The sequence below is a fragment of the Triturus cristatus genome, chromosome 7 (genome assembly GCF_964204655.1).
Source record: "Triturus cristatus chromosome 7, aTriCri1.1, whole genome shotgun sequence".
In the NCBI taxonomy this organism is placed as follows: Eukaryota; Metazoa; Chordata; class Amphibia; order Caudata; family Salamandridae; genus Triturus; species Triturus cristatus.
The window spans coordinates 1,592,164,878-1,592,189,355 of NC_140590.1; the positions used below are offsets into that span (position 1 = coordinate 1,592,164,878).

At 43.5% G+C, this 24,478-nt stretch overlaps 1 protein-coding gene across 1 annotated transcript in view; it reads right to left on the minus strand.

Annotated features, from left to right (window-relative positions):
* The window catches only part of LOC146812454 (piezo-type mechanosensitive ion channel component 2-like), a 711,007-nt gene that overhangs the window by 155,274 nt on the left and 531,255 nt on the right, over nt 1-24,478 (minus strand). The window contains exon 36 of the mRNA XM_085619448.1: nt 19,899-20,086. Within this exon, the coding sequence (XP_085475574.1) occupies nt 19,899-20,086 (188 nt within the window). The remainder of the gene's footprint in view (nt 1-19,898; nt 20,087-24,478) is intronic.

The window sequence follows — 24,478 nt, forward strand, 5'->3', positions numbered from 1 at the left end:
CAAAGCATTTCCGGGTTCGGTTGCAGAATCCTGCCCTGTTGCTGCAACAGAAGATCCTCCCGAAGAGGCATCCTGATTGGAGGACCGATGCTCATGCTCAATGGATCAGGATACCAGATTCTGCATGCCCAAACCGGTGCTACAAGAATGTATTGGACCTGGACCTCTCTGATATTCTTGAACACTCTGGGCAGGAGTGGCATTGGAGGCCGGATTCCACTAGAGATGAAAAGCGTCTCAGAGTGAGAGCTGCCTTAGAAACTCCAGTACGCAAAAATGCTGACATAGCATGTTCTCAGCGGTGGCGAACAGATCTAACCAAGGCTCTACACACCCTTGAAAGAGGCCTTGCACCACATCAGGACAGAGAAGCTATTCAAGATCCACTAGGCATCAATGGCTGAGTTCCTCCACTCTGAGGTTCAGGGAGCCTGGTAGGTATTGCAGCACTAGGGATATGCCTCATATGTTCCAGCCTTGTCCAGAGGTGCAAAGCCTCTTGAGAAAGGGTCCACGATCCCACTCGCTGTTTGTTGGAGTACCACATTGCGGTGGTGTTGTTCGTGAACACCTGTAACAGCCATTCTCTGATTGATTCAATGACAAGAGGATTGCCCAAAGTTCCAACAGGTTGATGTGGAGCCTGGATTTCACCAGAGACCAGAGTCCTCTGAGCTCCGCCTCTCCCAGATGGCCGGCCCATCCCAGGAAAGACGCACCTGTCCCACTGTCAGATTTGGTTGTGGAAGGGAGAGAGGTCTGCCACTGACCCAATCACGGTTTGTTAGCCACCACTGCAGGTCTTTTGCTGTTCCCTCCGAGATCTGGACCATGTCGGCGAGATTCCCCTGATGGCGTGCGCATTGGAACTTCAGGTCCCACTGTAGTGCCCGCATATCCCAAAGGGCATGCATCACAAGCAGGATAGGAGGCCATGAGGCCTAGCAGCCTCACAATCAGTTCCACCAAAATGCAGGATAGAGGCTGAAACATCAGTATCATAGCCTGAATAACCTGGATTCACCACTTTGGAGGATCGACCCGAAACTGCACTGTGTCCACAACAGATCGGATGAAAGGGAGTGTATGAGACGGAGTCAGGTGTGAGTTCGGCACATTGATAGTGAACCCAGTGAGTACAGGAGGTTTGCCGTAGTCTGGAAGTGGGAGATGGCTGCCTGTGGCAAGCATGCCTTCAACAGCTAATCGTAGAAGCAGGGTAAGACTGGAACCCCTGACCTCTGCAGATGAGCTACAACAACCGCCATCACATTGGTAAACACTGGAGGGGCACTGGTAAGGCTATACGGGAGCACAGAAAACAGAGTGCTTTTGGCCCACTGTGAACGGCATGTAAAGTCTGTGGGGAGGCAGGACGAGGATGTGAAAATAGGCTTCCTGCAAGTCCAGCACTACCATCCAGACTCCTAGGTACACGGCAGGCAGAAGATAAACGAGTGTGAGCATTTAGAATTTCTCCTTGAGGAAGAAAATGTGCATGTATAATATAGGACAGAGGCTTGTGTCCTTCTTTGGCACCAGAAAGTAGAGGGAATAGCAATCACAACCTACTTCTGATGTCAGCATCCTCTCTATAGCTTCCTTGGCCAAGACAGCCAACAATTCCTGACAGAATAAGGAGAGGTGGTCCTCTGTCAGCCTGTCATAATTGGGTGGCATGGGTAATAACCCCTCTGGACAATCAGTAAAACGTATTGGTTGGATGTTATTGACCTCCAGTGGTGTAGGTGATGGCGGATCCAACCACCCCCTGGATACCCATGATGGTTGAAGAGCAAACTGAAGGGGTTTGGAGGCTGCAGCTGCCAGGGGTCGGTGGACTAGCCTGACCTTTGGCTACCTGTCCCATGGGGGACCGCATCCTTGGCCACAAAAAGGTTGGGCAACCTTCTGGTTATGGTTCCTGGGAGGGTAGAGAGGCAGTTGAAAGCCCTTTCCGGTGCCACAAAAGGTGCGGAAGGTGGACGGGGGTTGGCTAGGGGCCACTGAAAGGCCCAAGGACCTGGTCGTAGGCCTGCTTTCCTTAATGCGTTCCAGTACTAAGTTCGTCTTCGCTCCAAACAAATGGGAGCCATCGAAGGGCACGTCCATGAGTGAGGCCTGGATATCCCTCGAAAAGCCAGTGGTTCTAAACCAGGCTTGGCATCCAAGGGCGAGCAACAATGAAACTGCTGTGCCCAGTGAGTCTCTTGTGTCCAGCGCACATCATATGACGAACTTGTCTGCGTCTCTCCTGTCAGCAATTGCTTGAGAGAGTATGGCTCAGACCTCCTGCGAGACCATAGGTAGCACTTGAGCAACTGAGACCCAGATCTTATGGGAGAATTGGCTTAAGAGGCATGCGGTGTTCAGTGACTGCAGTGCTAGGCTGGCAAAAGAGAACATCATCTCCCTGAAGGTATTCAGCCTCTTGGATTCCATATCGGGTGGCGTGTTAGGGAACGTGCTGAGGTTGACTTTGGAGGTGGAAGCCTGGACCACCAAGCTCTCCAGGGTGGGGTACTGGGAGTGGAAACTGGGGTTCCATGGGATGGGCGATGGTGACAGGCAACTGTCCAGTGTACAGGAGTCCCTGTTCAGGGCTTGGATAATGCCCCAAGCAGGACGTTGGTGAGGGCTTTATTCAAAGTGAGAAGTTGTTTGGATGGGGTGACACAGTTGAAGCACCTTCTTCAAGGCATTTGTCTTGACTGCCACTGCGGACAATACAAGGTCCAGGACTTCAGCTGCCCTCCTCACCACCATAGAGAACGGGGTGCCTGCAGCCTGTTCCTGTGTCACATGACTAGGTGTAGATGGCAGTTGGTCTTATTGAATTCCTCCCAGACAGCATCACAATAGAGGGTCTGAGTGTTGGCAGGATGGGTCATCTCTGACTTGATAGGGGAGTGGAGGTGTCACCTACCACATTTGCACTTCAAACGAACTGGCTCAACCAACACACAAAGGATTTAAAACTAGCCTATTGGGCTCCCAGACAGACTGGGACCAGGGTAGGGAGGCAAGAAAGTCCACACACCTCTGTATGGGAAAACATCAGATGTTTCTCCTACTTCAAAGTGGGCACCAGGTATTAATATTGGACCCTCGGACTCACTCTTCACTTCACTTCAGAACCTGTGGAAGACTCAAAAGAAGGACTGCTCACCTGCAAGAAGGACTGCTCTGCTGTCCTGCTGCCTGAGTAGGAAGGATTGGACCTGCACCTTAAACCCAGCGTCAACAAGTGACTTCTAGGGCTAGTTAACTGGCATCCTAATCAGCATTTCAGGGACAGAAAAAGCTCCAACCATCTTAAAACCTGCACCTGGACTCCGTCTGCTGTGAGTCCAGACCTGCCAAATGGTGGTTCCACAGTCCTGGACCCTTGGAAGTGGGATTAAAGGTGCTCCCCCACCCCATCTGTGGGCCCTATAAGAACCGACGCAGAGTAACGCAACCCATTGCAGGACCTTGCATTGCTGCCCTCACTGCTGATCGGAACCAGTGCAGCGCAACGCATCTCAAAGCAGACCTCATCTCACAGCCTTGATACTCCTCATGGAACCAACACCACATGCCGCAACTCGACGCAGGAGCTCGCATCACACCTCAAAACTGCCACTAAGTGGCACAGCACTCTGCATCAAGGACTTAAGGTACATTTCTCAGCGGGCATAACTTGGCCCCTGTATGCAGCCTGCGCTCCATCGTGGTCGGTCTGAACTTGTGACTTTGTCCCTGTCTAGCGCTAGCCAATAACCACAGTTAGTTGGAGCTTTGTGTGCCTTTAAGCACCAGTTTACCTCAACCTTTAAAATTGCATATCTCCGGTTCTAGTAATTAGAATATTTTTGTTTTCTGGTCAAATAAGTTATTACATTTCACTATATTATAAGTAAATCTTAACTGATTTTGTGCCAAACTACCAGAGGGTTAAGCACAGGTTGATTTGATAACTTTAGAGGTTTACCCTGACGGAGATTGTGGATATTGCTTGAAGAGGGTTTACACTCTTCTCAATCATCAACCACATTTCTCACATGGTGGCATTAGTGGTAGTGGTATGGTGGTATTTGTATTGGTGGTGGTGGTGTGGTGCTAGAATAGTGGTGGTAGTATTGGTAGTAGATGCACTGACAGTTTCTGTATTGGCAGGACTGGTATTAATATTGATGGTATGGCTTGTGGTGGTAGTATTGGTGATGGCACTGGAAGTGGAATTGTTAGAGGTGCTGGTGTTTTGATGGTGGTGATACCAGAATTAGCAGTGGTATTGGTAGAGGTAGTGGGATAGTGGTAGTGTTGGTGGTATTGATAGAGGTAGTTGAGTGTTGGTATTACAGTGATGATACAGGCAGTATATGTTTTAGTGTTAGTGGTATCGGTCTATTGATGGTGCTGGTATAACTTAATGGTTGGTAGCATTGAAGGTGGGTGGTTTGGTACTTGTGTGGTATTGGTCTATATTCTACTGTTGGTGGTACCATTGGTGGCAGCATTAGTGTGGTTATTGATAGAGATGTGTGGTGGTGATAATATAAACAGCGGATTTGGCTGCATGCCACTGATTTGGCTGATTGGTGGTGGGAGTACTGCTGCATGGAATTAGCAATGATGTGGTATTAGTAACAGTATCTATGATATTAGTGGTGTTGGTTGTGGTGGTACTGTTGTGGTTGTATTGGTATGTGTGGTAGTGCTATGGCTGGGGGTAGTGGTAGTCATAATGGTTGTGGTAATACTGTATTGTGATAGTATTGGTGTAATAGGTAGTCATGGTAGTGGTGCTAATGGTGGTGGTATTGTTGATGATGGTACTAGTGCTGGTGGTATTTCCAATGGAGATGCCATTAATATGTCAGAACATGACACCCTGGCATATAGTGAAGAACATATATTGAAATTACTAAGCGACCCACCATTGTTTGCGTCAGCCGCATTAAGTTCTACAGCTAAAATCAACAATGAATCTGACAGACTCATAAGGCTCAAGAAAAAACAAATAAGGACTGACTTACATGGCCATTTTCTAATCGAGCACTTGAGAGCTGGAACCATCCCAGGAGGGCTGCAGATTCGCAACGTCCCTGTGATTTTTACAGACGATCCGATATATAAAAAAGGATACAGTCTAATTGAAACGAAATGCAGTAGGGACCTCATGGTTCTCACAGTAGAAACGGCTCAAAGATTGTCTAAGCATCAACTAGAAGAAATCGCAACTTTGGAAAGCGAAATTAAAACAAACCAACTTATTTCGGATGCCAAATCCCTTCTAGATAAAGTCGATAAAGAAATTCTAGAGTTTAAAGACTATTCGGTAAATCAAAAGAGCAATAAATTCGAAAAGGATAAAAGGAATTTTTCTCTGGATAAAGTCTACCCTTATTTGCAGATTGACTTTTATTCACGACCTGAGTCACGCAAATTCCTGCCCGAATACCAGGGTAGATCGAGAAACAATTTTATCACTTTTTCGGACACAACATCATCATCAAGTGGCAGTGACGTAGATAACTCGAATAACCGTTTAGACTTCAACAGAAGAGGCAATTTACAACAAAACTATCAACAACAACCGCCTTTTTTAGGGAGAGGCCAAAGGAAACCAAGAGGAAGGTCCAGATACACAAACCAACCATGGGAAATGTCAACAAGACGTCAGAATTACAAAAACTAACTGTTTCACCAATCTTTAATCTATCAGAAAAAGTCTTAACAGATGCAGAACTTAGCATCTTAGAAATGGGACTATCCTTTGTTCCAACTAAAGGGACCAATTTTGTACAACTCAAAACAGAGTTCATTGAATTCTGCCGCAAAATTCGGCTTAAAACCTTCTTTCTTGAAAACCCCATACAAGGAGGCACTGAGACAACTGGATTAAAGAAGAAATCAAAGTTCTGCCCGCCGGCGTCAAAAGTTCCCAAAGAGGTCATAATTTTCGAAAAAGTGATCCTTTCAGCAATAGCTGAAGTTGAAAAACAAAAAAGGAAATATGTCAAACCGAATATTACCAAAGCTCAAAAAGAAGCATTACTCGACCTAAAAATTGACCCTTCAATAATAATAAAACAAGCTGACAAAGGGGGATCAATCGTGGTTTGGGCAACCGAACGATACATCACCGAAGTTAATAGACAACTTTCGAACCAACTCTGCTACAGAAGGATAACAAAAGATCCCACATGTGAACTACAGAATAAACTTTTTCACATACTACAACAAGGGTTTGACCAAGGCTTTTTAGGCAAAAAAGAATTTGAGTACTTAAAAAACATCTATCCTCGCACTCCGGTCTTTTATGTACTCCCGAAAGTACACAAAGATCAACACCATCCACCTGGGAGACCAATTGTCTCCGGGTGCGAGTCACTTACAGAACCCATTTCAAAATTCGTGGACTTTTTCCTGAAACCTTTTATGTCAGAAGTAAAATCTTATCTGAAGGATACCACCGATTTCTTAATTAAATTGGAAACCATGGAGTTCGATAAAAATACACAATTTCTAGTTACATTAGATGTAACATCATTGTACACGGAGATCCCGCAAGATGAAGGACTAGCAGTGATTAAAACATTCCTAGACAGCAGACCCAAACCTGAAAAAATCCCGACAGAGTTCATTATGGAGCTAGCCACGTTTGCTTTAAAGAACAACTATTTTTGCTTCAGAGAGGACTTTCATTTCCAAATCAAAGGCGTGGCGATGGGCTGTCCATTCGCCCCCGAGCTAGCGGTCCTCTATATGTCTAAATACGAAGACAAATTTGTCCATAGCAACAACCCATTCGCCGATTGTATCAGTAACTGGGTCCGATACATCGACGATGTTTTCATGGTATGGTCAGGTGATGAGCAAAAGCTACAATCCTTTGTCAATTGGCTTAACAACAGGACTCCGGATATAAAATTCAGTATGAACTGTTCCAAATTCAAAATGCCTTTCCTGGACGTTGAGGTTTACCCTACGAATGGATGCCTAATGACGACGTTATACAAGAAAGAAACTGACCGCAATCGAGCGCTACATTACTCCAGCAACCATCCACGTAGCCTACGAGAGAACTTGCCCTATGGGCAATTCCTGCGCATTCGCAGGAATTGCTCATTCAAAGACGAATATTTTTTACATGCAGAGAAGCTCAAGGAGAACCTTCTGGCCAGAGGTTACCCGAAAAAACTTTTGAAAAGAGCTATCAAAAGAGCATGGTGGACACCAAGAGAAACATTACTGGAAAGACGTGAAAAATCGCAAACAGAGAGAATGGTTTGCGTCTCGACATTCAATCCAACATCTAATTGGTTTAAGAAAACTATTAATCAAAATTGGCATCTGATCAAAAACCTGGACAACACATTCAATGAGAGACCGCTATTTGCATTCAGGAAAGATAAAAACATAGCCAACCACGTAGTGCGAGCCGCTCTACCTAAGACCAAAAGCACTGATTTAAGAAATTTGTTGTGCCTACCGCCCATAAAAGGACATCACAGATGCGGTACCTGTATTTGCTGCGACTCAACCATTGAAGGATATCTATTTACCCACAATGGAATCCATTGGAAACATGAGAGTTTCACCAATTGTAAATCCAAGTTCGTAGTCTATGGCATCAGCTGCCCATGCAACAAACTTTATATTGGCAAGACCAATCAGGAGATAAGGTTCCGAATCCAGCAACATAAGTCTCGGATTCGCAAAAATGTTCTGAATGCCCCCTTAGTGAATCATTGGGTGACGCAAAAACATACAGAAATGGATTTCAAATGGTCAGTGATATCAAAAGTTGAACAAGACCAGAGAGGTGGAGACTTGGACACCAAACTGCTACAGAGAGAAGCCATGCTCATTATCAAATTTAACACGTCGGTAGACGGATTGAATGAACTCTCCGAAATATACAACTTATGAGTGGCATCCAGTCAGCCACTGAGCTAAATCTCGTTCTTATACCACAGATGAGACACATTCAATAGCATATGTGTAGTTGATCTTCCACTTAGCGGACTCTTCATATTTACTATTTGACAGGTTTCTGTCCAACCAGCGCTTCCCACCTCGCTTTCCGCCCCTATCAGAATACATTCCAGTCATATGTGCAGTGAATGCATATTGACAACAAGTCAGCACACGTTCCAGTGTGCACTTGACACAGTCCGACCAACGCTCTCCCCCAAATTCACGCGCTAATTTTGGCGCCGCGGCAAACTGACAATCCATCTCTAACTACCGATTCTCCCAACATCGTTGGTCTGACTACGACTCCCAGAAGCCTTCGTGATCCCGCCCTTTTGCACATGGGTAAAAATGCCCCAATAGGAGTACAGCTACCTAACGGGTGATTTACTCCCAGAGATACAGAGACACGGACAACGCCGGCTCTCCAGGTAACAACACCAAATAGACCGTACTAACTCCGTAGGACTTTCTCCTGGTATTAGTCACCTGATGCAGCCTCCCATTCTCTTGCAGAGAATTTGATCGTTACCGAACCTTAAAACGGCCGGCGAATCTCACGCCGTGCAAGCCCCAGCTCGGGACATCAGCTGACCGAGCAGCATCACGTTCCTCCATTGTCTTCCACCGCGGAGGTAAGCGCTCTAAAACCTTTTTCAAAATATTTCGGATCCGATCTTTGTAGGCGATAGGACGCGCCTTGAATCCTTGTTGCTCTTGCTTTCAGATATCGTTTTGAATCAATCAACGCCTGAAAAAAAGCCCGTAGTTGCTTCTGATTTTAGACAGAACCACCTTCAGTTAACCAGACACAACTCCACACACCCGTAAGCCTCTTTATTAACAACTAGACTACGTGGTTGTATTGTCTCTATGTTGTATGGGTGTGTCCATTACTAACCAGGTGGTGTTTTAGTGTTGATTTCACAGAAATAGGTAACCAAGTTGGCTCTCCTTCCTTTTTTCTTTAGAGTTGTGGCTGAGTTCTCCGTTCCTTAGACTAAGGTAAGACTCCCCCGTTGACCATGCGGTTGTGCACTTACAAAGTGGGTCAGCTTAGTAAAATCTTTCTTTTCTGCTTTGTTTGCAGTCCTATGTCGGTCCTGATGAGAATCCCTGCCAACTAAGGGATTCGAAACGCGTAGACCTTGTCTTTTCTACGGTCAATCTTAAAAAAACAGCATTAAGCCCCATCATTATGTACAGTAGTGGTTTGATGGCCTATGTGTAAAGATTATCAAATTGTAGATTTCTGTTGTATGTTATATGTTAGTGTGGATGCATGAGTAGTATGAACGGTATGAATGTTGGCCCTATGGGCGAATGAACACAGTGGTGTCTAAATGTTTTCAGTAATGTCATTTTCAAGTTAAGTTTTGTATATGTGGTGTAATGAATATGTACTGTATCAGTTTTAAATGTTTTTGAACGTGAACTAAAAACAATTTTCATAGGATTAAATCCAACGAAATAATTGGTTGTCAGTGTTCTTGTTTCATTCAGGTCACGGGAATTGTAGGTAAATTTACACGCAGCATTGGCTTGTATTTTGTTCTTTCATTAATTGGATAGGAGCTGGAATTGTTGTGGTATTGGTGGTAGTAGTGTTTGGTGCTTGTGTACTGATGGTGGTACAGGATAACGAATATGCAGGGAAGATAACAGTTCCTGAGAAAAGGAGGCCACTTGAACAAACCCATAACGAAGTACCCCAAGCAAGAATGTTGACGTGAAGGATTTTCTCGGTGCCAGGAGTAAATCTCTGGAACAGACCACACATTCGGCTGAAGAGACAACACCGGCACCCTCTCAACATAAAATCACTGAATCACAATAGGGGTGGCTAGCTGGCACACTAACCTCGACAAGAAAAATGCAGTGACAAAGTAAACACACAAGCGTTAACGGTGAAACCTAAACATTTGCTCCTAGAGCATAAACGGGCTTGTCGGTAAATTGGGTGAATCACAGACCATGCAATATCTAAGCAGATTCCATGTGGTGCTTCTGCAAGAAACCTGGGTGCACGAATTCGTACCGTTGGAAGGGTTTTCAAACGTTCTCATTCCGTCAACTGAAGCCCTAAAGCACGGGCACTGAAAAGGAGGTCTCGAAACCAACTTATCTACCTCCATCCACATGCAGGGCAAAGAGCTTAAGGATAAATATAAAGGGTTGCAAATTGTGGAATTGGCAGTGATAGCATCTGATGGTCGGATGTTCACCACAGTAATAGTGTACGTATACATCAACCCCAGCATGATGGCAAAATCGGAGATCTCTAAAGTTCTGATAGCAGAACTTATAAATCTGAAAGCCCAGTGAGGGAACAGCTCCCTCATAATCTCCGGAGACTTCAACATGTGCCTGATGGGAGCACCACTATCCAACAAAGTCCTAACTGCACAAAATCAAGCCTGGGGCATACAGCATCAAGAAAGGCCAAAATGGCATAGAAACAACAAGAAAGTCCAGTTGTTAATAGGGAATCTAACCATGGGTAGGATTCAGACTAGTTTGTGTTATGACTGTAGTGCCTTTAACTTATATTTTATGTGTGACTCAATTACTTGTATATGCACAACCTTAGGTGGGAGCTTATTATGTGCTCCTGAACTACACACCCGCAATTATCGAATGAGCTTTTTCTCAGTATTCTTAATGGAGAGAGCGTTTTAACGTTTGAGATCATTTAAATCTTTATTACAAGCATACTTACACCGTTATATGTACTAGTAAGTCTCCCAATTATACATTTGGTCTTTTTTTATGTGGGACTATAAAGGTGCAATATTGATCACTTTTTATTTCTGAACTTAGTTCTCTAACATATGGGATGAACTGATGATCTGAATTTTTGTAACATAGGATTGATCACATACATCACTTTGCGTTATAAGATTTATCCACATACGTGACCAATCACTTTTTCTACACTTGTGGTTTACTCACGAAATCTTCATACCTTTCAAAATATGCACGTTTTAGGGGTTTGATACATCGGAGAAATTGTCTCTTGGCCTCTTCTCTAGGGTTAGCTAATATACCACCTTATGTATGATGTTTTAGATTACAATCTTGGTGGGGCGCTATCTCTCAGTCACTATTTTCGGACCACGGGTCCCTTGAGCTTTTATTGTGTTATTCTGATATGGCACTGTGTATTTTTCCCCTTTTCTTTACTTCACTTGGGTAACACAGTATACTATCTCATCTTTTGGTGATTGGCTTCTTTTACTTCTTCTTCAAACTTTATAACACTTGTATAATACGTTGACTATTCTTGTCTTATTGTAACTTTGTATATTCACAGCCTTGAAAAAGTCACTGCACGTGACTCGACACGTGTCGGCTGTCGTTTTGATGACATATTCACAAGGATCATTGAATTTACAGTGTGTTTAAGTCAATAAATCCCTTTGGATAGGATTTTCTACACACCCTACATTGTGGACTTGATTTGTTGGACTTCTTTTATGAGTGCTTCAGTATCTTTGCATAATTACAGTATTTGTTGTATTGGTGCTGATGTTATTGGCGGTATACGTATTGGTGGTGGTGTTATTGGTTGTGCTATTAATGGTTTGGGAGATGTGATATTGGTTGAGGAGTTGATACTGAAGTGATATTGATGGTGCCGGTACCACTGATGGTGGTATTGTTAGAATTTGTAAGGTATTGGTGATTGTTTTATTATCATCGTGACGATACTGGCATTAATGATATTTGTGGTGGTTGCATTGACCCTTGGAGGCATTGATATTGGTGCCGTTGTTGGTGGTATTGAGGGTGATGGTTTAAGTGCTGGTCTGATAATGGTGAATGTGGTACTGCCAAAGACTAGATCCTGTGAAGCTCTGTCTGTAGTGATGGTACTGATGCTAGAATAGTAATATTGGCGGTACTGGTGGTGATGACATTGGAGGTTGTGGTATTAGTCAGTCAGTCAGTCCGTCAAGACGTCTTTATTTCGATCGTTATGATCATAAAAGACACATATAGAAAAACAATTTACAATGAAATACATGATAAAACATTGAGTGTTGAAATGATGTCAATAAAAACGATTTCATTTGATTCTAAAACAGATATAAAAACAAGCATAAAATGAGAGGCATTATTTTCTTTCCCCCTAGGCCAGTAGATAATTTGGTTATAACTTAAAAGGCTAGCACATACTCAAGTTGTCTTCAGCTTAATTGCCTTTATTTTCCACACCCAGCTCAAGAATTTGGACAGAGCTATCACAATATGTTCCTCAGTGTTTGATGTTAATATACGAAGAGCAGTGGCACAGGATCGAGTGCCCATATTAGAGCATAAGACTTTAATCCATCTGGCTCTAGGGGATTTATATGCCGGACAGGAAAAAAATATGTGGGGAAGTGTCTCTGGCTGTTCGGGACAAAAAACACATGAATTGCCCAGTGAACTCTTCAATTTACTTGTAAAGGTATTGACAGGAAGGGTACCTACTCTAAACTGAAAGTAAAGTTTTTTGTCACCTGGTTTAGTTATAAAATCCCAGTATTCCTCATATTTAGTGGTGTTTTTAACATCTAAAAATAGGTTAGTCAAAGGGCTATTTGTAGAAAGACGCGCTGACTTGGTGCTAATCATATTCCAATAAATTTCTTTGAAGATCTTTTTGGAGGGAAAGCAATTACCAACAGGATCCCGCCATAAGTGAGTCAGACCCATATCCTGTAGGCCATTTTTGACCTTTTGAAACCAAAGAATCTTGTGGGAGGTATCAGCACTAATAACGTCTATCAATGCATTAGCATAGACTAACAACTCCGGAGTAGTCCATATTCTTCTCCAGAAAGCAACTGGTTTGAATCGTACTGCATCAGCGAGCGAATGACACCCAAGATCTAGGTAAAGGGGTTTCAGGGGAGTAGATTGGGGGAGACCTGTTAGAGCTCTAAGGGATTTATTCTGTGCCACAGTTAAAGGGGTTATGTTGTTAAATTCCCATAACTCTGCACCATATAAAATTGAGCCTTTTACCTTGGTATTGTAGATCTTTAGTGCTGGACCTACCGGCTTGGTCTGTGATAATTTGTGTTCTTTCACCAGTACACCAGCTAGCTGGGCATGCTTGAGGGCCATTAGATCAATCTGGGGTTGCCAGTCTAATTTCCTACCCAGGGGTATTAGTACTGGTGGTGGTGTTTTTAGTGTTAGCAGTGTGAGTGCTGTTGGAAATGGTGGAGGTATTGGTTGTGGGGTTTTTTATGGTAATGGTAACACAGGTGTTGGTTTTCGTGGTGGTGTGGTATTTGTGGACCTACTTATGTTGTATTCATAATGCTGCAGTTGATTTATCACTTGTGGTAGTGGTGGAGGTGTGGCATTGGTGATGGTGGTATTGGTAGTGACAGTACTGGTGATACTGTTGATGGTTTGTAATGGTGGTTTGTTCCTGTGGTGGTATTGCTCAGGTGTTGGTGGATTTGCTAGTAGTAACATTGGTGGTGATGTTTGTGATGGTTAGTGGTAGCATTTGTGATAGCTTGATTTTGATGATGGTGGTATTGATATGGTAAAGTTGGTGGGTTGGTATTTCTGGTGGGGAAATTAGGAGTATTGTGATGGTATAAATGCCATTGGTACTCATGGTAGCACAGGTGGTATGGATAGTGGTATTGGTCATGGCTGTGTTGAAGGTATTGGTGGTGTTGGTTTAATTAGTGGTGGTATTAGTGTTGCTGGTGATGGAATTGGTGGTGGTGGGATTGGTGTCAATGGTCACCCATGGTATTCACTGGGGTGGTTGTAGTGGTGTTTTTGTGTGGGTATTGGTAGTAGAGAAGATGGTATTCAGTAGGAGTATTGGTGGTGGTAGTGTGGTATTGGTAGCGGTGTTAGTTGTGGTGTTACTGGTGACAGTACTAGTACTGCTTGTTTTAATTGGCTATTGGTGATGGGATTCTTGATGTTACCTTGGTGTTGATGGAATTGGTAATAATGGTACTGCTAGTGCATTTTGTATTATGGGTATTTGTAGTGCTGATATTAGTAGTGGGATTGGTGGTGATACTGTTTGCGCTGGTGGTGATGGTATTAGTAGCTGTATTAGTTGTATTGTTGGGAGTATTGGTGCTGGTGGTGGTAGTATTGGTGGTGATGATAATGCTGGTGATAATGGTATTAGTGGTAGTATTGGTGGTAGTGATTAGGTTCATGTAGTGGTGTGTAATACTCTCATAGTTGTAGCAGTATTGGGACTGTGGTTGTGGTATTGTGGACAATGGTAGAGGATTGGCTTTTGTGGTGGTCATACCAGTGGTGGTATAACTGGTTCAAGATAATATTGGTGGCACTGTTGTTCTTGATATTGGTGTTATAGATGGTGGTGGAAATAGAAATATTGGAGGTGGTGTTATGGGCAGTATTTGTTGAGGTGGTGTTTATATTGATGGTGCTATTAGTGGGGACGTGGTTATTGGTACCAAAGGGATTAGTCCTGGTGGTGGGGCACTGGGAATATTGCTGATATTAGTGGGGTGGTCAGGTATAGGTACTGGTTCTGGCATTGTGGTGATAGTTTTGGCTGGACACATATTGGTGATACCTGTGGTGTTGTGGTATTGGCAGTTGTATTGGTGGTGACAATGGTGGTTGCAGTAGTGGTATTGGTGATGTAGTACTATTAGTGGTATTATGGCGGTGGTGATAAATTTGGAATTGCTGTATTGTTTTTGGTCTTGTTTTTTGTGCTTCCTGTTCACAATGATAGTTGCATTGGCTATGGTTGTATAGAAGTCGTGGTGGTGAAGTGATATTAGTGGTGGTGGTACTGGTGGCAATCTTGGTAGTGGATGTATTGGTGGTGGTGATATTGGTAGTGATATTGGTAGCAGTGGTGATTAGGTATTGGTGGTGATAGCATTGATGGTGGCATTGTGATTGTGAGTTCAACAGTAGTGGTGGAGATATTTGTGATGGTGGTATTGGTGGTAGGGGTGGTCACATTGCTGGTGGTATGGTATTGGTATTAGGGTGCTAATGATGGTGCTGTGGTATTGGTGGTTGTGGTATTAGTTATTATGATCAATTGTCCGAACATTAATTTATGTCCATCACATACACACAACTCCTAATTGCTGTTTATTCAATCAATCAATCAATCAAATCGGCTTTATTCGGTGCGATACAAGTCACCATAAAAGCAACATGAATTTCTAAAATTATACATACAATACATTCATTAATTTTCATCCTATCATTTAAAAATACATTTATATATCTTCACCAAGATAAAATACTCAATTCATAATGCAGAAGACCACAAAACATTATCCATTTACATATAGACTGCTACTTTCCATCATACATATTCCGTTATTAGTACATAAGATTAAACAGCGATTCCTAAAGTGCTGGTGCCATACCTAGAATATAGGTTAATAATTGCCATTAACGCCAGAAAAGACAATGTTTTCTAAGTACAATTAAAAACATTTTTGAAGTAAAACAGCATTTCTTAACTTAGCCCTGATTTGACCCTGGATGTCCCCTGGTGTTTCTTATTTTAAATGCAACTTGTAAAAAGCTTGTTATACTTGCCAGGGTCAATAAATCTTCAGCCCTTTGTAAATATAACAGGGCAACCTTGGCATGCCTAAATTTACCATTTTTTAATAATCTTACTAAATAACGACGTCTGGGTAAAGAATAAAAAGGGCATAACAGTACAAAATGAAGGGTATCCTGCGGAGATTTATTATCGCAGCCGCATGCACCTTTCTGCTCAACTGTGGTAGTATATCCTGATGGATCCGCTAAAACATGATGAATAAGGTTGAGCCTAAAACGGGTGAACAAAAACCTATTCTGTTCATTATATATTAAACCGAGATATGGTTCCATGGCGACTACTGTCTTGGTCATGCTGTAGGTGCTAGCTAAAGGCTTTCTACCTTCAGTATTGACTCTATGCTCTTCAGCTTTTTTCAGGAGCAAATCCTTAATCCTATTCTTATCTTGTGGTATAATAGTAGTTGGGTTAGTAAAGAGGTCTGTGCAATCTATTCCTTCCAAAGATGTTTTTACGTACCTGAGCCATGGGATACACATCCCTCTATCCCTGGTCAAACAGTCTGCTATTATTTGCCGTCCTAGTTCTGCGTCAATATTGGACCAGGTCCTAATCCAGGCCATAACAGGTCTAATATGGATTAAGTCCTCAATGTATGGTCTCCCTAGTTCGGCATGGGTGATGTAGGCAGATGAACTCTGAGGAATTTTAAGGGTCTTACGAAAGAATTTATTTTCCTCAACCTGTATTTGTTGGGTCCCAACAAATCCCCATACTTCTGCTCCATACATTATTTTGGCACAGCAGACGAAGCCATAAAGGTGCATGACCTGCTCCGGTGACCAACGACCCAACCTTCTTCCGTGACTCATAATTGCTCCTGATGACGAGATCAGTTTTATACTCCGGTCTTCAATTAAAAATTTAAAATTTAAAAGCCCATCAAATAAAAGACCCAAGTAAGAGAAGGTTTTGACTTGTTCTAAAATGTGTGACCCTATATGATAGGTACATTTTTTACACGGTTTAGCTCCTGCTAACAGTACGTAGGACTTTGTTAGATTAGCTGACAAATCTAAAGTATCCATAAAATCAACAAAACCGTCTATTAGACCCTGCAGGCTTTTCGGCGTACGTGCCAAAAGAACCGCATCGTCTGCGTACAGTAGCACTGGTACGGGGCGGTGACCCACCATTGGCGTGTCTGCATTCAAAGTACACAAAGATTTTTCTAATTCGTTAATGTGCAAGGAAAATAAGAACGGGGCCAATATACAGCCCTGCCTTACTCCACTTGTACAACGAAAGGATCCTGTTGTGTCCCCGGCCAGATTATACCGTACCTTTGCATAGGTTCTCCAATGTAGTGCTCTCAAAATGTTTATGAGTTCTGGATCAACTCCCAATCTTGTCATAAGTGCCCATAACTTTTCTCTAGTTACGCGATCAAATGCCGCCGAGAGATCCATGAACCCCAAATATATCGATTGATCACTGGCTATGGTATATTTTGCCACCAGTAAATAAAGGTTCAGGCATTGGTCCGTAGTTGATCTGCCTGTCCTAAAACTATATTGGAAATCTGAGATTATGTGGTGTTCCTCGGCCCAGTCCAATAGACGATTTAAAATCATTCTGCCCAAAACTTTTGCTGTCACGTCGATCAGCGAAATGGGGCGATAGCACTGCGGGTCATCTTTTTTTCCTTTTTTAAAAATGGGGACTATGATTGCTGTGGACCAAGAGTGTGGCATGCCCACTGTAATAGCCTCATTAATTACACGTGTCAGGATTGGGGCCCAGAATTCTACCTTATATAGAAACAAATCAGGTGGTATACCATCTGGGCCAGGTGCCTTATTTTGTATAAGCCCCAGGATTTCAGCTTTAACTTCTCCAATTGTGAATTCGATCCCTGCCCTCCATGGGCACAAATCCTCTTCCACCGAGGAATCTACGGTTGAAAAATTATATAAACTTTTAAAATGATCGAACCACTGCTCGGGAAGGATGGTTGTACCAATTACCGGTGCTGCGATATCCTGGAAACATGGGTTATTTATAATTTTCCAGAAAGTGCCTAGATCTCTCTTTTCCGCAGCTTCCCTTAGAGTTTCCCATGTTTGCGATTGTAAGGCAAATTTTCTACATTTTATAGCCTTTTTATAGGCAGTCCTGCACTGGGCTATTCGCAACTTGTCTCTTGGTCTTAGTTTCAGACTTTTTTTTAAATCCTTCTGTGCTCGTGAGCAATCTTTGTTAAACCATCTAGGCGCATTGTTGTGTTTCCATGAGCGAGTGGATTTTAGTAGTCTGTCTATATGATTGGCCATTGACTCAAATGCATTAATCACATCCAAACCCCCAACTAGGGGATCATTACAGATTTCAAACTCTTTTCTCCCATCCGTAATAAGGGTTTTATAGAAGGCATCTCCATCAATACAGGACCACCTTAAACGTCTCCCCTGGTCAGTTACTTTCTCAAGACTACCTTTCTGTGGTCCTCTTCTGTCTTTAGGGCGGACTTATTTTTAATCCAAAGCGTTAGTTGGTTATGGTCGCTAAATATACTCCAGTCAGTGGTCATCTCTTTTATCCACTGCCAGAATATTTTTGAGACTAATATAAAGTCTATCGTTGAACTACATCCCCTCCCTTTAAAGTTGTTGGGGCGTTGTTTCCTTCTTCTACTGATACCAGGTCGAGCGTATGTTCTAATGAGTGAGCTTTCACGACTTTTTCTAACTCCCTCCCCTCCTTGGTATGTTCAAAGTGCAAACCTTTTGATGTGGTACACCCCGACCACTTGCCTCTGTGAAATTTTACATTTGGACATAAGTGACAGTTTAAATCACCCACTAAAATGATACAAGGGGCCACTGTAGAATTACCCTGCTCCATTACACCGGTCAAATGACTATTTAAGTCAGATAGTTTTGAGCCTTCCTTGCTCGAGGCTATGGCATTATAAAAATTGACTAAAATAATGCACATTTTATTTATTTTGAGTCTCAGGCCTTGAAAATAATAGGAATTCCAGTTCAGATTGGTCCACACACCTTCCATTTTCAAATCCACATAGGTGACTAGTCCTCCACTAGCTCTACCCATGGTTGATTTTTGTGCCGGGACAACAAAGCACCCATACCCTTCTAACTGGAAGGGATTGTAATCAACCACCCATGTTTCCTGGAAACAAATCACATGAAACCTTGCTATATATTCCCTCCATTCAGGGTTGTCAAATGTTGAAGCTAGGCCAGCTACGTTCCAAGAAACTAGTCCTAAATCATCAATTGATGGTTTCTCCTTAGTAGTCAAATTACTGATCATGGGAGTGGTTAGTCAATCAACCCCCTCCAGTCCAGAGAGTGTTGCGAACTGATTTGAGGTTGTGACGTTAAACATTGAACCTGTCGTTGACTGGGTGTTTAAACATGATAAACACTCATCATTGCCTACCAAGGTCTTAGGGTAGAAATAACTTAGGTCATGGGTGGTTATACCTCCCTCATGGCCCCCAGGATACCAATCTCTAATATGGTTTACCACTCTATGAATTAACAATGATTGCATCTCCTTTTTCATTTTTTGGTCGTCGTCCCACCCATCCTAGCCTTCTAACATGGAGAATTTCCCCGTCTAAATTGGGGGGCAAAGGCCTATTCACTCTAAGCCAGTGCATCACCTTATTCTTGAGGGTCTGATGGCCTTCATAATTCCCATTTGCTAGCTCTGGTACCTTTGTGAGTACGATGACATAGGGTTCGGCCTCTGGAGGGAGATCTATATGCTATATCTATATGCTGAAAAGGTCCCTCAAGATTTCTGTCTATGTGTACTCTCCTACCCATCTCAATACGCTCAAAGTTCTTCTTGTTTAGGCCCCCACTCTCTCTTGCCATCCTTGAATCCAAATTCATATTCTGTGTGGCCAGGCTGGTCTCCCTGGGTGGGGAAGTTGTCTTTACACTAATTGCAGAATTAACTAAGTTCTTCACTGGTTCGGGTACGGTACCTGGGGGGTTCAGTGTGCACATTCTCACAGTTATTTCTCCCAATGCTTTGGCATTAGCCACACCATTTTCTTGTATAGACACTAACTGTTCTGTCATTCTTTTTACCCTAATTGCTGTTTATTACATCCAGGCGGCCTGGCCCCATGGAGATAGCAATGGTGGTGGTACTGGTAGTGGGGGTATTTGTGGTAGTAGGACTGGCACTCGTGATAGAGAGATCGGTAGTGGCATTGGGGAGCTGGTATTGGTTGTTTTTTTATTGGTGGTACTAGGGTTGATGGTGGTGATCAGGTGATCTGTGTAGGTGGTGGTTGCATTATTTGTGATGGGATGATTGTGGTATAAACCTTTGTGAAGAAACCAACCTGGATAGGATGCTATCCTGGGAACGTCTGGAGTCCATGCTGGGGATCTTCTGGTAGGCCAGAATGGGGTTGTGCTTTACACTGCCTCCTACGGCATCTGTCTCCATGCCATCAAAGGAATCCTGTGCTTGCTTGATTTGCCTGGCCTTGTAAAACTCAAGAATGCTTTCTTGGGAAGCTTCTTTTCCCTGGAATTGTGTATTAAAAGAAAAAGAGTTAATGAATATCCCCTCACCACATATCATATTCTCATCCGTCAAGAGCTGGTGGAACACTGGGCATACATTCCAAAGGCTTATTGTAAGGCTGCTGGGTCATGCAGAGCTCTGTTTCCTTACTTTTGCACTGTTCATGAGGACCGATAGTAAGAGAGCACCTGTTGCTGAGCTACAAGATGAGGGCACCAGGGTAAACCCAGGAAATAGAAAAAGTGGGAAGAAGTGTTTGAACCACCAGGTCTGATACACAACTCAGAAAAAACAAAAACAAAAGATCCCAATCTTGGAGGATTGCTCATATCATCATCTTCATTCAATTCAAAATCTGCGAACTCTCAATAACCCATGATAGCCTTATCAAGAATGTTCTCAATTCCATCTTTTGTTTGAAGGTAAGTATTGATTTTAAACTGCATCATAAAAGCCTCTTTCCTTAAAAACATATTTAAAATTTCAGGACCAGGCAGGGTAAAACTAGCACTGAAAGTACACAAGATCTAAAGATGGCTTAGAATAGTAGGAAATGAAAGAGAAACAAAAGCATGCCACAGTGCAAAGAATACATTGGAAAAGCAATCTTATATGGAGCAGAAAATAGGAGAAAAGAGATTGTAGCAGAAGAGCCTGTTGTGGACAAGGAAACACAGTAAAGCAGAAATTTTCTAAACACAGAGGTAGTGTAAACATATGAGGAGAACACCGCATTGCTAGCCTCTAAATAAATTTTAAGTAGATCCATCATTTTAGTATGTTTCAGCCTTATTGTTTTATGTGGACGACAGGATTTTTTAACTTGGCTGGAGCCTGGGGTCTGCTAAACAGACTCCAGACCACTGTGCTCTATAAAAATTGTATTTTTTGTCCCATCAGCACTCACTGCCTTGGGTCAAGGTTGTCAATGAGGCATGCTAAAATAACAATAACTCACACATTGTAGGCCAGCAGTATTTTTACTGTTTAGGATTAGGTTTGAAAGCTGGAGCTTATGTCATCTGCTCCCCATCAGTCAGCAAATTCTGCACTGGTCTCTGACAACTGCTTACTGAAGGCCATCTCTTCGACATTATATATGACTTCCATTCCTATTTGGAATTCATGATCTGATAAAGCTAGGAACACAAAAACACACAGTACTTGTTTAAGGGCCTGCTTTTTATATTAATTGCGTAGAGGGTACTCCGTCACAATGGCGGTACCCTCTCTGCCAATATAGTGGTCAGCCCGCCACATTTAAATGCGAGCGGACCTTAGGGTTAAACACGGCAGACTACTCTGTCTCCATCGTGATTAAAACCCCCCAACAGCCCTAGGGAGTAAGGGTCGTTGGAGCAGCAGCTATACCGCCAACAAAATTTAGATGGGCTGACATGTAGGCATTTTGTTAATGTTCCTTACCGCCAGTAAATAACAGTGAACCATGCCAATGCTCCCCTCGTCATGGCTTTCAGGGTATCCTGGAGCCCACCCCTCCCAGCTCCTCTAACATTAGTGGCAACTAATTTATCAGGATGAAGTCAATGGGCATCTGGGGATTAACTATGACCCTCCTGTGGGTCACCTCCCCACCCCACTGATACCAGAGTCATGGGGCACAAAGAATCCTGCCCTGGAAGAGAGTCCCCTACACACCTGTCCAGAGTACTTCTCTGGAGAAAATAGCTTTTCCATTATCATGGTCTGGCTGGACCTGGTATCTCTCATAGCACGCAATTGTACAGCCCTTGGTACTCACTCACATTACTGTCCTTCACCCAACCATCTAGGGATTGCAAAATTGGTCCACCCAATCTACCCAAGACTGTTAGGGCAACTTCTGGTTGTCCCAGAAATTTGCCTATACTGGGGTTAGCCCATATTTCCTGATGAGAGTGTCTTTCATGACGGGAGACTTCATTCTGTCTCCTTTCCCCAGGCCTAACAAGGCATTCTTCTCTTCACTGGAAATGTGTCTCCAGAGGCTGGCTAACCAATCCTCCTCAGGGACCCTCTGCATCTCCCGAGCAACCTCAGAGGCCTCAAACCATTTATCTATGTCATCATCCACAACAACGTTAGGCACCAGATCCTTGCAATGTGAACCCTCCTTTCTCCAGTGGACACTGGTTACTGCTCCCACCATTGCTGCTGGACTGAAGTTTGCCTGGCTTTGAATTTCAGCTCCTTCATGCCCATCTTATGGTCCAGCAGTAGTTTCCTCTCAGCCTAGGCTCTCCCAGCCTCAAATTTTCCCTCTTCTGACTTTAGTTTCAACTTGCTCAGCTGCAGTTTGAGTTCAATTTCTTCCTTTCTTCTGGGGACAGACCATGGGAAGACACACCGCTCCCTGCCCTGACAATGGGCTCCATTTCAGTAGGCAGGTTGCGCCCATCCTCTCAGGGCCCATCGCCAGGCCCTCCTCCTCCTCCTCAAAATTCAATCCCTCGACATCGGTATTGTCACCCTCTGGCTTCTATGGGTTGGACTGCATCTTCTTGACAGCCTCATAGGCAGAAAGGGCTATCAGAAGGTCCAGCTTTCTGGCACTCTTCACTTCAGTCAGTCTTTTTCCCTTGCAGAGACTGCAGCTCAGCCCTGCTTAGGTTATCACCATTGAGCAGCTCCATTGTAGAAAAAAGGAGGTAGGGAACTTAAATTTAGAAAAAAGAGAACAATAGCCAATCAGAAACTAAGGAAAATTAATAAAAGAGGCCAACTCTGGTGCCAAATTATTTAACTGGGATTTTAGTGTTCCACCAATCATTGTATAACACTGCACAAACACAGGTACTAAATTCCATCGCTGCCGTCAATGTAAGAAATTGGGTTGTTGTTTGGCGTGCGGGGAAGTAATGAACCCTCTTCAAGCAACAGCCACAATCCCTTTCAGGGTAAACTACTAAAGTCACTAAATTAGCATGTGCTTAACCCTTTTTTAGCTTGGCACAAAAGCAGTCAGGCTTAACTTAGAGGCAATGCGTAAAGTATTAATGCAGCACACAAACAGTAAAAAAGTAAAAACACACACAAGAAAAATCCCCAACCAATTTAGAAAACTAGAGTACAATGTAATAAATTATTTGACACCAAAACGACAAAATTCCAATCAGTAGAACCGGAGATATGACATTTTAAAGGTTTGGTAGTGCTCAAGCGCTAAGAAGCAAAAAGTACCAATTTAGGTCATCTGGTTGCAGTAGACCAGGTCCAAGTCACAAGTTCAGGCCGACCATGATAAAGTGCAGGCCAGATACAGGACTGAGTCCAGTCTGCTGACAAAGTACCTTGTTTTCTGGGCGTCGAGATGAGAATTCCTTACGTAGAACTGTGCAGGCCGGCACTGCAGATTCGTTGGCTGGAACTTCGGATCCGGGGTCCTGCGTCCTTGTCGAGGAAGCTATTGTGGCTTCGAAAACTTGCGCTGCAATGTGTTGGTCCAGGGGGCGAGATGCTTAGCACTAGGGCAATGTCAGTGTTGAGCTGCGCCGGCATCGTGGGAGCCACCAAGGCATGCAAAGATTTGCAGGGGGGTACATCGACAGCGAAATACGTCAAACTGGGCTATTGTTGAGCTATGCCACGATCCGTAGAATTGTTTAGACATCAAAGAAGCCTGTTATGTCCCTGTAGCTTGACCAGGATGACCCTTGAAGATTTACTGGGCTCTTGGGTCCACAAAGGCAGGTTCGTCTCAGCAGTGCAGCTCGCACCAGCAGTAGAGTCCTGGTGCAGAAACAGCAGGCCTTGGGCAGCAAACCAGTCCTTAGTCAGCAAAGCAGGGCTTGGGCAGCATGCAGACTTCACAACTGCTGGGCAAATCTTCTTCCGGGCAGAGTCCACAGGTCCAAAAGTGATGTGAAGAGTAGGGTCTGAGGGTCCAATATTTATACCTGGGGCCCTCTTTGAAGCGGGAGAAGTTTCTGGAGTTTTCTCCACAAAAGCATCTGGGATTTCCTGCCGCATTCCCTAGTCCCAGTCTGTTTGGGGGCACAATAGGCCATTTTGAAGCCCTTTGTGTGTAAGCTGAGCCAGTTACTCTAAAGTGCAAGTGTGGTAGGTGACAGCTCAGTCCCTCTATCAAGTCAGAGATGGCTCATCGTGCCAACATCAGACACTCCTTTGTGATACTGTCTAGGAGGAATACACAAAGGCTAACTGACAACTACACCTACTTGTGTGACCCAAGAACAAGCTGCAGACAACAAATAGGACAGGAAAATGCCAACTTTCTAAAAGTGGCATTTTCAGAACTGTGGCTTAAAATCACATTTTACCATTACAGAGGATTTTAAACTACAACTTCCTCAATCAATCAATCATTTGCATTTATAAAGCGCGCTACTCACCCGTGAGGGTCTCAAGGTGCTGGGGGAGGGGGGGGGGTCA